Source organism: Bacillus rossius (assembly GCF_032445375.1).
Source record: "Bacillus rossius redtenbacheri isolate Brsri chromosome 9 unlocalized genomic scaffold, Brsri_v3 Brsri_v3_scf9_2, whole genome shotgun sequence".
In the NCBI taxonomy this organism is placed as follows: Eukaryota; Metazoa; Arthropoda; class Insecta; order Phasmatodea; family Bacillidae; genus Bacillus; species Bacillus rossius.
Window position 1 is genome coordinate 398030 of NW_026962013.1, and position 13365 is coordinate 411394.

General features: G+C 46.9%; 1 protein-coding gene across 1 annotated transcript in view; it reads left to right on the top strand.

The window, feature by feature from the left end:
• The window catches only part of LOC134543330 (espin), a 100671-nt gene that overhangs the window by 11735 nt on the left and 75571 nt on the right, over positions 1-13365 (top strand). Inside the window, exon 2 of the mRNA XM_063388285.1 lies at positions 11846-11971. Within this exon, the coding sequence (XP_063244355.1) occupies positions 11862-11971 (110 nt within the window). The 5' untranslated portion in view covers positions 11846-11861. The remainder of the gene's footprint in view (positions 1-11845; positions 11972-13365) is intronic.

A 13365-nucleotide genomic window follows, 5' to 3' on the forward strand; every position in this document is an offset into this window, starting at 1 on the left:
GTGTCGTCTCGTCCCTGTCTTCCTTGCACGTAGCACGGCGTAGCCAAGCTAGCGCCTCGTGTAGCTGCAACTGGCTCAACACGGCTGTCGAGCGGTTTGCTCGCGAACCAGAAGACGCTCTGTCAATACAGCCAACGCCAATGGAGAAGTTTCAAGTGAATCGCGCTAAAACAAACATTTTGCTGAAGCATTGTTTTAGAGCGGTTTCATTTCGTAAACATTTTTGTGCGTCCCTTTATTTCTCGGAATGTTCTAGTTATCGATCATTCCTGTGTGCGGCAGATAAACAATATTTTAAAAGAGTGTTGTTTGATTTCGGGCGAACCACAAGCACTCAGTATTGCAGCAACCCTACTGTTAATGGCAAGTGAAGCGTGCAGTCTCAGCCATCAAGATAAAGGCGGTGGAAACGTTAACTCCGTGTTTCGGGCTCAACCAACCAACCAGAACGCCCTGGAACATACCGTTTCATATAAAAAAGTTTATTTTAACAATCGCAAAGTATTTTGAAAGATACGCCTTCCCAAATATTTTGGGTAATAGAATATATTTTTTAGTTTTTCAAAGTGACGTAGAATTTTACAGTCACCAACATGATAGTTTTTTGGGACTGAATGATTACCGGTTCCTATGACCCCAGTCCTCTGCACACCCGGGTACATGTCACCTGTCCATTGGCTGCTGACTTGTGAGTGTCTCAACTGCGTAGTCTGTTGAGGGTAGCTCATCGGTCCTAGAGACTCTTGGTGCCAGAAGCAGTACAAAGTCACGTCAACTTGAATCTAAGCCTAGTGTGAAGTGAATGTTTCCTTTCTTTACTGATGGTTAAAGACCACTAGAATTCGTGTTATTATTTGGAGAGAAACTGTAATCCATACAGAACAGCATTATATTTAGCAAGCCCCGAGAACCAACCAGCCGGAAGGTGAACTGGGGCAGCAGCCTGACTTGTGTACAAGGTGTGAGGAACACCCTGGAGCCGGAACAACGCGACACATGCAGGTCGTGACGTCAGCCGGAAGGAAGTGCCGGGGGTCACGTGGGCTGAAGGGCGCCAGAGCCCAGTTCCTGCGCCCGCGCGACTGTGCAAGTTACCGCTCCACAAGACCAGGGCAGGCTGCTCTGACAGTGTTGTGATGTGGGAGGGATATACCCCAACCCGAAATATTACAAAAGTGTTCAAATAAACTTATAATACGAAACTCGGACATGAAATGTAATGTAGGATTCTTTGAAATAATGCCAAGTGCAATACATATACGAAGAATTTTAGTATGCACCATACATGCAATGAAATAAGCGCGCATTACAAAACGGAAATTTAACAGGTTGAAAGCAAATAACGTAATAGGACAATATGAGAAACACTAACCAATTAGCAGTAGCGAATCGCGAGACAATTTACTGCATTACTTTCTAGTTCTTATACACTCCATGCCACTAGATGCCACTACAGTTAACTAGTTTTACGCACTTAAAAACATAGTTACACTCCTCTCCGCCAGGTTTGCTGGAGTCACTTGTCTAGCGTATTTCTTACCAATTTCCCATATTGTCCCTAATACAATATTTGTTGAAAGTCCAATGCATATGCACGCAGAAACTGCTGTAGCATCGATCCGGAAGCTGTTAAGATGGCGGACACACGTGTGGTAATATGCACCCGTATATATTAACTTTGGTGAACATGGAGGGATGTACTTGGTGTATTGGTGTGCCAATACTATCCTGGGATACATTTCATAAACTTGAATAGTCATAATAAGATGTTTTCGCAACTCTAAAAATGGCAGAACTTTGTTTACACATTTCCTTTCCAAAAGAATTACGTTCCATTCACGTAATTACTCCTACCAACTGCAGTACTCCGAGAGCTAAGATGTTTACACATTGCCACCAACAAGCAAGCAGCGATCTCCCACTCCTGTCCGGCGAGAGGTCGTCTGGCGCGATGCACCGGGAGGGAGTCCGCCGAGAGAAACTGGCGCCACGGGCCTCGGGAAAGTTACCCGGAGGTCCGCCCCTGAACACACGCCCAGCCGCGGCTCAGCTCGCGGGAGCGGACCGGACAACACTTAGCGGGTCGCTCATTGGCTAGCCGGAACCCTAGGAACGGTCTCGTGTGTAGTTGACTGCTTCACGCCGTGGGATTCCGTACTGGCGCCGAAGTAGCACCGGCTTATCAAAAAAAAAAATTAATTTAATCCGGTGTGAGATTTGGCGACATCTGCATTTGGCTAGCAGTCCGTTACGACCCTTTTAATTTTTGCACAGGTTATTTGGCACGCCCTGAAGAAAGAAGCCTGTGTGACAAGCAAATGCATATCATCTTACCGAATCACACGTAATGAATTGAGATGGTGGTATGGGACTCGGAAATTTTATGAAATAATTCAGTGTTGAAGTAGACCGGAAATATCTATAGTATGTTATTGCTCTGGCGAGTGGGCAACAGTTTTTTTTTACATGTTCCTCTGTGACAGTATTCCAATAACTACCAGTTAGCAGCGAAGCGACCAATCACGTGCAATCACTCAATTTAAGAGCGAGTGAGAGAAAGTGAAATGAGTGCGAAAGCCAATCAACTAACACTTTTTTCCTAAACTAACTAAAACTAAGCGTATTTGTTTGTAAGGGTCTGGGTTCGTCCCAGCCGAGGCCTTTATGCCTGATCATGCCGGGTTTCAGCCATGCAGAGAGGGTCACATGCATCGCGTGCTTCGCTCGGCGATTGGCCAGCCATGACAGCAAATGATGTCATGACTAACTGCCCTATCTTAGCTCTAGATTGTAACTAGTTAAGTAGGGCCCAGGTAGAACCTGCACAGACACAATGAAAACCCTGGGCTCATCTGGCGGGGTTAGACAGTGCAAGCATTGAGCAGGCAGACTCAGGACGGTCCAGGAAGAAGCGCTGTTTAGGGCAGCAAGTTCCGACCATGCTGGGGTGCTAGGCGCGACTTGATTGGTCGCCCAGCGACTGCCAGTCAGCACGTGTACTTACAACTACGGACAGGAAGATGGTGCTGATCGTCTATTAATAATACTCATAGTTAGTTAAAATACTTAATTAACCGCGAACTGGCGCATCGCGTCTCACTGCAGGACACAACTGCAGTGACCTGTCGCCAGTAGGAAGCTGGTCGGTCGGATCCCTAGCCTCACCTTGCACGCATGGTGAGCTGCGATGTTGTAGGCTTAAGTATAGTGTAATGCATGTGTATGTTGTGTTAAGTGGGCCTGCATAGATCCTGTCAGTATGTGCGTGCACTGCGCAGCGCATTGTCAGCGCATAGTGCAGTGCCTACTGCCGCAGCGCCAGTGCCTGTGATTGGCCGCGGTGCGCGATACCTTATATCGTTCTCCGTATCATAGTTACTGAGAGACGGAATTAATGTGTTTAATGAATTTCACATGTCTCATAAAATTCTGTAGTGGTTCGAACGTATAAATCGTGTAATTGTTGCGTTCGTTTCGCGCTGCAGTGCCTCTACTGAACAGTATCTGGGGGAGGGGGGAGGGGTCTGTAGCGCTGCAGTTGCCCGTACAGGGTTCTAGTCGGCTGGGGCTCCGTACAGCAGCAGTTCCACTGGACAGAGTGATAGCGGCGTGTGCTCGGCTGGCAGGAGGTGTTCAGGATCAGGGGCCTGGTGGTGGCTGCTGCGAGCTGTGTCGTCTGCAGGCAGCCACGAGGGTCACCGGCCACTCGTGGACAACTAACTGTCAACAAGTCATACTTTACACGTGGTCCACGGGTGGCGAATATTATGCGGTTTCCTGCACTAACAACGAGCTCTTAATAAGTTCCACATTACTCCTGCCAGTTCATTCGAGAATCACACAAACTTGGTAATTATCTTTCAGTTCTTAGTTTGAAAAAGATTTAAATATAAAAAAAGATTGAAAATAGTCATGCAACTAAAAAAAAAATATTTAATTAGTTGCATCCAAACCCGTTTGAACGGAAAAAGCCTCTCTTTCCGAACCCCGCTACCCCGCTACCCCGCTACCCCGCTACCTCGCTACCTCGCTACCTCGCAGACGCGCGGGCCTGGTCCAGTGGCGGATGCTGCGGGGAAAGTGTGCCGCCCGCGCCTCGCCGGCTCGGGGAAAGCGCGCGCTGATCTCCCCCCCCCCCCCCCCGCTCCCCCCCTGCCAGCTGCCCTGGCGGCAGGCTAGACTGCAAGCACTTGTTTGGAGTCGCAGCTGGCAAGATGGCGGCGGCCAGGGTCACGCAGCTCTGCCACTACCTCGTCACCCCGAGTCAGCTGCAAACACGTGCAACCCTCCGAAGAGTAAACCCATCTATCGACCAATTAGCACTGAAAAAAATACTTGATTGTACATAGACGAGTCCAGTCTAGCCCTGAGTTAACGAGTCCGCGAAATAATTGTCTCTCTAGTGGCGAGAGCGGCGAAGGGCCTGCACACGTCAGAGGACCGCTCCTGTATGTATGCAACTGTGGAGTCTAGCTTCAGGTCGATAAAAAAAAAAATTCAAGTCCCTAAATAACTGTTTCTTGTAGTCACTGGTCAATGTGCTTAGTGGTTGGTGTTGGTACTGTCCATTTCTAAACAGCAGCGATGCAGCTACTGCAAGCCCGCTAACCTACCTTGATTGTACACGGTCTACTCACGTGTCTAATTAATTAATGACCCAAGAAAAGTGACACATTGACTCGCCTCAGGAATACCGCGGCTCCGACATTAGCGCAGACACGTTGTGGGTGGTTCCTGCCTGAGTCACTTTCTAGCGACCTCTCTGGTGACTACCCGCAGAACCTGTGAGTGAGTGGAGACTGGACAGTCTAATGCCGGAGGGAGATGGCTTGCACACTAACTTATCTAACATGTGTCCATAATACGGAGAGTGACTCAAACCCGTAACCCGAGCACTGTGAAGGTGTAATGTATGTTCATAGGTGCCTCTTGTTGGCTTGAGTCACACACTTTGCTCAGCGCACTTTCCTGTACCTGGCAGGCGACCATTCCCGAAACACAATTGTTGTTTCCGTCATCTGAGCAGTGTGCTCACCGGTGCCGCCTGTGTTCTGTCTCGTGATTTAATTTTTTTTTCCTCATCTGTACTCGTTCTCGTCCATTTGTTTCCTCAGCCTGTTGTCTGTTGTTTTCCCGCTCTTCTTAATTAATTCCTTGAGCTGACTTCTCATCGTTAATAGCAGATGCTCTCTCATTACTCTTATATCTCACCGAGTTGGTGCTTCTCGTGTGATCCTAACATCGTGAATCTGACACATGCAAATACCGCTAGCCAATAGCAATCATTGAACCATCGCTCATGCTAATCCCACGTGGGTTATAGAACGACTGAGATGGCGTCTAACAAAATCGGCAGTCAATGAACAGTTTACCACACCTAATTTTGATTAGGACTGAAAAATCTAACCTGTTAGTCAATATACACTCGTATCACGAATTGGTAGGGTCTCTAGTTATAAGTGATGCTGTAGGCTAATTTCCTTCGTTCGAGTAATTTTATGTCAATACATGGTTGCATATACTCAGACGGAATAAATTAAACCACTCTCACCCGTTACAAATATTCGTATTTTCATTTATGATCTTGAACTTTTCTCCAGAGGTTGGTTTGGTAAGTTTTCAATTAGGCAAAAGCACGAATTGTTTTTTGAGCTGCGTCTTGACTATAAATCAGTGTCAGAAGGATTGTTGAGAAGGGAGAGGGCGGCTACACAAGCGAAAAAAGCGAAAGTAAAGAGTTAACGATTTAAGAAATCTGTACAGCGAGTGGCCAGCCAACGATTAATCATCGCTTTCAGCGCATTTGTTTTCACGCGCCTCGGGAACAAAGGCGTCGCTTTCATCGGCGAGCTCGTTAGAGGCGTCCAGCCCACGACACGCCAGTCATGCTGCTGTCTCTCGCAGCGCCGAGAGACTGTCAGTCGCTGACAGGCATGCCTCATGACCGCACCACTCAGCTTAAGCAAGGAGAAGAAGCAGTTACCCAACCACCAGCCAGGGGACTCGACCTTGTTTAAGACCAATGAGCATTGTCAATGGGCTTGCTTATGTACAGGTACGTTGAGTCCTGCCGCTTGTCTACTATCAGTAGTTTTCAGCCGCTACCACTGCGAGTTCTCTGTTCCTCCCACAGGACCTCCGTCAGATACAACAGGCAGGATCCTCAGACAGGGACAACAGGCAGGATCCTCAGACAGGGACAACAGGCAGGATCCTCAGACAGGGACAACAGGCAGGATCCTCAGTCAGAGACAACAGGCAGGATCCTCAGACAGGGACAACAGGCAGGATCCTCAGACAGGGACAGCAGGCAGGATCCTCAGACAGTGACAACAGGCAGGATCCTCAGACAGGGACAACAGGCAGGATCCTCAGACAGGGTCAACAGGCAGGATCCTCAGACTGGGACAACAGGCAGGATCCTCAGACAAAGACAACAGGCAGGATCCTCAGACAGGGACAACAGGCAGGATCCTCAGACAGGGACAACAGGCAGGATCCTCAGACAGGGACAACAGGCAGGATCCTCAGACAGGGACAACAGGCAGGATCCTCAGACAGGGACAACAGGCAGGATCCTCAGACAGGGACAACAGGCAGGATCCTCAGACAGGGACAGCAGGCAGGATCCTCAGACAGGGACAGCAGGCAGGATCCTCAGATAGGGACAACCGGTAGGATCCTCAGACAGGGACAACAGGCAGGATCCTCAGACAGGGAGAACAGGCAGGATTCTCAGACAGGGACAACAGGCAGGATCCTCAGACAGGGACAACAGGCAGGATCCTCAGACAGGGACAACAGGCAGGATCCTCAGACAGGGACAGCAGGCAGGATCCTCAGACAGGGAGAACAGGCAGGATTCTCAGACAGGGACAACAGGCAGGATCCTCAGACAGGGACAACAGGCAGGATCCTCAGACAGGGACAACAGGCAGGATCCTCAGACAGGGACAGCAGGCAGGATCCTCATACAGGGACAACAGGCAGGATCCTCAGACAGGGACAACAGGCAGGATCCTCAGACAGGGACAACAGGCAGGATACTCAGACAGGGACAACAGGCAGGATCCTCAGACAGGGACAACAGGCAGGATCCTCAGTCAGAGACAGCAGGCAGGATCCTCAGACAGTGACAACAGGTAGGATCCTCAGACAGGGACAACAGGCAGGATCCTCAGGCAGGGACTACAGGCAGGATCCTCAGACAGGGACAACAGGCAGGATCCTCAGACAAGGACAACAGGCAGGATCCTCAGTCAGGGACAACAGGCAGGATCCTCAGTCAGGGACAACAGGTAGGATCCTCAGACAGGGACAACAGGCAGGATCCTCAGACAAGGACAACAGGTAGGATCCTCAGACAGGGACAACAGACAGGTACTTTGGACAGAGACAACAGGCAGGAACCCCAGACAGGAACAACAGGCAGGATCCTCAGTCAGGAACAACAACAGGTTGGCTTTAAGTCTCCGAGCACTGCCAAGACAACAAAACGTATAAAAAAATGAAAACAGCATGTCGAAAGCTAATTAACATCCTAAAATACAGATGTGTCTACGCATACTTGCTCAAGTCGCATGTTTGTCAGCCAATACCAAATTTCGCATTATTTCCATCGTTTGGCTTGAGTCGCCCATATCTCGTTCTCACGCATTAAATTCCCCCCCTTTTTTATTACTAGATGATGGTTGTCCAAGGCGTGTCAAGATGATTGTAGTACAATTTATCATGAAATCATCGTGGATACAGTATTGATATAACCGTTCGTGTGTAACTTTTGTCTTTCAAATCTTTATTTTTGATGTGTAACATCTTAGCTCTCGGTATACGGCAGTTCGTGAATGCGACGGAAGTCAAGGAACGGAAACGTGTAACAAGCACGGTGCTGCCATCTGTGGTGGATGGCGCGAACCTAAGTTCGCAAATACAAAACTGTTTGATAAATTGTAACAAGATGGGCAGTATTTCAATGAAATTCCTTGTCAAAAACCATGGGTTTAATATTTGTTCAAGTATATCAGGCTTTTATCGGAGCCATTTCATTAAATAGTTTTTTTAATTTCGTATTGCAAATCGAATGCTTCTATGGTTGACAGCGGCATCGAATTCTAGCGGTGGTTGCGAAACTACGTGCGATTCTCGTCCAGAAATGAAGTTGTAAATATTATATAATATATAAGTGTACTTACAATATGAGAGCATATGAATTTGCTCGAAACCGAAGTTAAATATTACAAGTCACTGGCGAGTACTAAATAATCGCTCACATTTATTGTACATCATAAATAAATAAACAAATAAAATTAGGTTTCCCCAAAACACTGAAAATCTCAGGTTTTTATGGTCTAGGAAAAACCTAATTTGTATTGATTTAATGATTGTAAACCAAAAATAAAGAATTTTAAGATGAGATACATACGAACGGTTAATTAATACAAAAATATATAGCACATGATTTCATGTTTTCAGTACATGTTATCACTGACATTAAAATTTTCCTTAAGTTCATAAAAACGTTTTTAATATAAAAAACTTTTTCAAAAAATTAAATATGGCTATATTGTAGTAGTAGTAGTAGTCCCAATATTATTGGTTCCTTCTTGGACAAGGTTCAAAGAGTACAGCCGTGGAGCTGATCGCCATCTTGGATTGTGACATCAAAGCGACCATCTTGGTGTCAACAATTCCTCAAAAATGTCACAAAATTCTTCGAATTTCCTAAACAATTTTTTTAAGGAAAATATACCGTTTTGAGAAAAAATTACCGGTTTTATTCCCAAAAACAAGTCAGAAGTTTGAAACATCCCAAAAGCTGTTTAAACTCCCCATCAACAAGCTTACCTAAGCCGCCAATGTCATTACCTCGACAATTAAGATGTCATGGCTGCCATTTTGAATGAATTTAAATCCGCCATCTTAAAAATCCTTAAATTTCATCATAAAAATCGGAGAAAATTTTAAATTTCACATAAAAATTTTTAAATAAGAATGTAATAAAATTCGAACATAAAACACACTGTATGGAGTCATCGGTTTGAACCTAGTGAGGGCAAAATGTGACGGTGGATCCATCCTCCACGGAAGCCACCGGCCGACTGAGCCACCAACACTAATGCCAAGGAATATATTGCATCATACAGTATGACGTCATGGTAGCTATCTTGTTTTCGTCTGCTGGAGGCCGCCAACTTGGATCCGACATATTGTTTTCGTCTGCTAGAAGATGCTGCTGTCAGATTGATTTAATTTTTAACCGCTAGCATTTATTACCATTACATTCGCCATCTTGTGAAACATCTTCGTAGCCATCTTGAAAGTCTGTAACTTTTTTTTTTTGCTAGAAATTCGGAAACAAATTCCAAAAATCTTCAGTCGTTTATTAGAATAGTGATAAATTCGATCGATTTTCTTCCTCTGTTCGATCCTTGACTGATAAAAAAAATATAATAAGATATCACCTTAATTTTTCGTATTGTTTGAGTCATTTTGAGTCATTTTTAAGGAATTTTGAGGAATAGTTGACACCATGATTACTCTGAGATATCACAATCCAATATGGCGGTTGGCTATACTGCTCCACGCCCTGAACCCTGTCCCAGGAGTAACCAGTATATACTACTTATAGTAATTTTTATTTGAAATAATTAACAAAAACACCAAATAATAGAAGCAAAATAATTTTGGATACTTCTCTCTTACGGTCCATTTCCACTGTACACACATTTAAAAGGATATTGAAAATAATCATAAACATGAGGCGTGAGCTACGGAAGGGAAGGATAGGGACATGTCGTCTCGCTTATGTGATGTAACGGATTCCTTGTCAGTGTTTAGTAGTTCTCGGCACGGCCAAGTTAGCTGCACCTCCTTAAACAAGACACACCTGCGATGAGAGACCACGCAACAACCCAGCATGGAAGTGAATGAAGCCACGCTAATTTTCGCGGCTAGGTTCCTTACTGTTAATTTTATGTTTAGGCTGAATTAATTTGTTTCCCGATTTTATTGACCAAAGAGTTGCAGATGTTATTAGGTACTCGTCTCTGCAAATCCAAAAAGAAAAACACTTAAAATAAAAACAAAATATATAACTCTATGACATGACAACCAAAACATTTAAATTAAAAGATATCTCGTTCAATTTTTTTTCAACTTTTTTCTGCCCAGACCTATGCGAGTCGCTCTAGCAAGCCACAGGACATACTGCTAAACAAATCCATCACGGCCGTCTCGAACTCAAAACCTCCCATCACAGAACTCCATGTTACACGGTGCAGTTGTGACCTTGACAGATAGAAGCCGGCTTAGCCAATTGCAAATTGGCGAAGTGAATCAGACGCAAGGTTCACATCTAGAGCATTGCGCCATCACAGACTGGAAACGATGTGAATGTTCAAGTGATTTGGCCGGCGGAGTGATACACGAGGCTGATTTCTCGGGCTTGTTGCAGGGTCAGGAAGACAGAGATGCCTGCCCTGGAGCGGTCTACATACAGGCTGGCGGAGGCGCACCAGTGAGGTGGCCGGCGGAGGGATACAGGAGGCTGATGTCTCGGGCTTGTTGCAGGGTCAGGAAGACAGAGATGCCTGCCCTGGAGCGGTCTACATACAGGCTGGCGGAGGCGCACCAGTGAGGTGGCCGGCGGAGGGATACAGGAGGCTGATGTCTCGGGCTTGTTGCAGGGTCAGGAAGACAGAGATGCCTGCCCTGGAGCGGTCTACATACAGACTGGCGGAGGCGCACCAGTGAGGTGGCCGGCGGAGTGATACACGAGGCTGATGTCTCGGGCTTGTTGCAGGGCCAGGAAGACAGAGATGCCTGCCCTGGAGCGGTCTACATACAGGCTGGCGGAGGCGCACCAGTGAGGTGGCCGGCGGAGTGATACACGAGGCTGATGTCTCGGGCTTGTTGCAGGGTCAGGAAGACAGAGATGCCTGCCCTGGAGCGGTCTACATACAGGCTGGCGGAGGCGCACCAGTGAGGTGGCCGGCGGAGGGATACAGGAGGCTGATGTCTCGGGCTTGTTGCAGGGTCAGGAAGACAGAGATGCCTGCCCTGGAGCGGACTACATACAGGCTGGCGGAGGCGCACCAGTGAGGTGGCCGGCGGAGGGATACAGGAGGCTGATGTCTCGGGCTTGTTGCAGGGTCAGGAAGACAGAGATGCCTGCCCTGGAGCGGTCTACATACAGGCTGGCGGAGGCGCATCAGTGAGGTGGCCGGCGGAGGGATACAGGAGGCTGATGTCTCGGGCTTGTTGCAGGGTCAGGAAGACAGAGATGCCTGCCCTGGAGCGGACTACATACAGGCTGGCGGAGGCGCACCAGTGAGGTGGCCGGCGGAGGGATACAGGAGGCTGATGTCTCGGGCTTGTTGCAGGGTCAGGAAGACAGAGATGCCTGCCCTGGAGCGGACTACATACAGGCTGGCGGAGGCACACCAGTGAGGTGGCCGGCGGAGGGATACAGGAGGCTGATGTCTCGGGCTTGTTGCAGGGTCAGGAAGACAGAGATGCCTGCCCTGGAGCGGTCTACATACAGGCTGGCGGAGGCGCACCAGTGAGGTGGCCGGCGGAGGGATACAGGAGGCTGATGTCTCGGGCTTGTTGCAGGGTCAGGAAGACAGAGATGCCTGCCCTGGAGCGGACTACATACAGGCTGGCGGAGGCGCACCATTGAGGTGGCCGGCGGAGGGATACAGGAGGCTGATGTCTCGGGCTTGTTGCAGGGTCAGGAAGACAGAGATGCCTGCCCTGGAGCGGTCTACATACAGGCTGGCGGAGGCGCATCAGTGAGGTGGCCGGCGGAGGGATACAGGAGGCTGATGTCTCGGGCTTGTTGCAGGGTCAGGAAGACAGAGATGCCTGCCCTGGAGCGGATAGGTGTGGGGGCACTAGCCCTGCACTACGCCGCCGCCAGGGGCTGTCTGGACTGCGTCAAGCTGCTCGTCGAGTCCGCACAAGGAATCAGGTGAGTGTTGGAACCACTCCGGTTCCTGTGTAACTTTACAATAGCAGTCGAAATGAACCTGGAAATGTATTTTTTTAATGTAGTTAATTTTGGTGTTGGCGACGTGGTAAATTGAGGCGATTACATCATCAAAGCATAACGATAGTAGCGAAACGAAAAAAATGTTTAATGCTCAGAGCGTTGAAACTAATTTGTTATTTGGCGCCATGTTTGTTCCACTGCACTTCTGTGAGTACATCGGGCAGGTGCTGGGGCGTGGTCTAGTGGTGCGGATACGTCAACTCGTACACAGTATTGTAAACAGTCACCAGTTTACAGTATATTTTAATTATTTCCTTTATAGTCTAATCTATGGTTGTGGACACTGTTTCATAATTTATTTGTTTTGATGGTATTCTTCCATGGATGACATTTTCCTTTCATGCTTTCTCATAGTCGCTATGTCTTTGGTTGCTACAACGAGAAAAAGGAAAAATTCTAGGACGCCAAGGGAGTTGAATTGTGGAATAATTCAGCAATTTCCACATTCTATCTGCAGTAGACGACTTAATGAATCACCTGAATGTCTTATTAAGTGCTGGTAGCACTACGAAGAATTTATCTGTTATCTGATCATCAAATGGTAAGAAATGTCCATAACTACTATTTACAGCAGCATCCAGGATATGGAGTCTTCAGTTCCTGAGAACAGCATGACATCGTCGCAGTAGCTTAGAATTCCTTCCAGATACTATTCTACGAGTTCCTGTGATCGCGATTCTATCACCTGGAGGTGTTTTCCCTGAGATCATCTAGAACAATGCCCTACCAAACCCTGAGCTAGCAACGGTAGTGAAGTTGTCCCAAATGATACCCAATGGTAAAACTAATATGAATGGTTTTGGAAGTAATATGAGGAAGTGCGGTATAAGTGTTGTTTTGCTAACTCCAGGTATAAATAATATTTACTTGGTTTGAACAGTCAATTTTAGTTTAGGACTATCACTCCATTAAACATATATATTTGCTACTTTGCCAAGTAATAACGATTTATAAAAGGAGTTTAAACTCGATTTATTTGTTTTACTTGTTCAATCACTTAAAAGAGTTTAGTTTTACATGTAATCACAATACTAGGAGTTTAGGCATAACATAACAAAGTTAACTTAATCTTGACGTGTTAGCTGTTTCAAAACGATTGTATCACAATAGTGATATTATAGAGTATTGAAAAAAACACAACACGTAAGAGAGAGAGTTTACAGTATTGAAGCCTCTTTACACTACTAGGAATCACAGATAGCAGCAGGTGCGCTGCCCACAGCGCCTCTAGTGAGCTGACGTAGAACTAAAACCGGTCTGTGTAGCTTCATTTCAAACGCATGGCGGCCACGCATTGTTTTTTTCCTTCAATT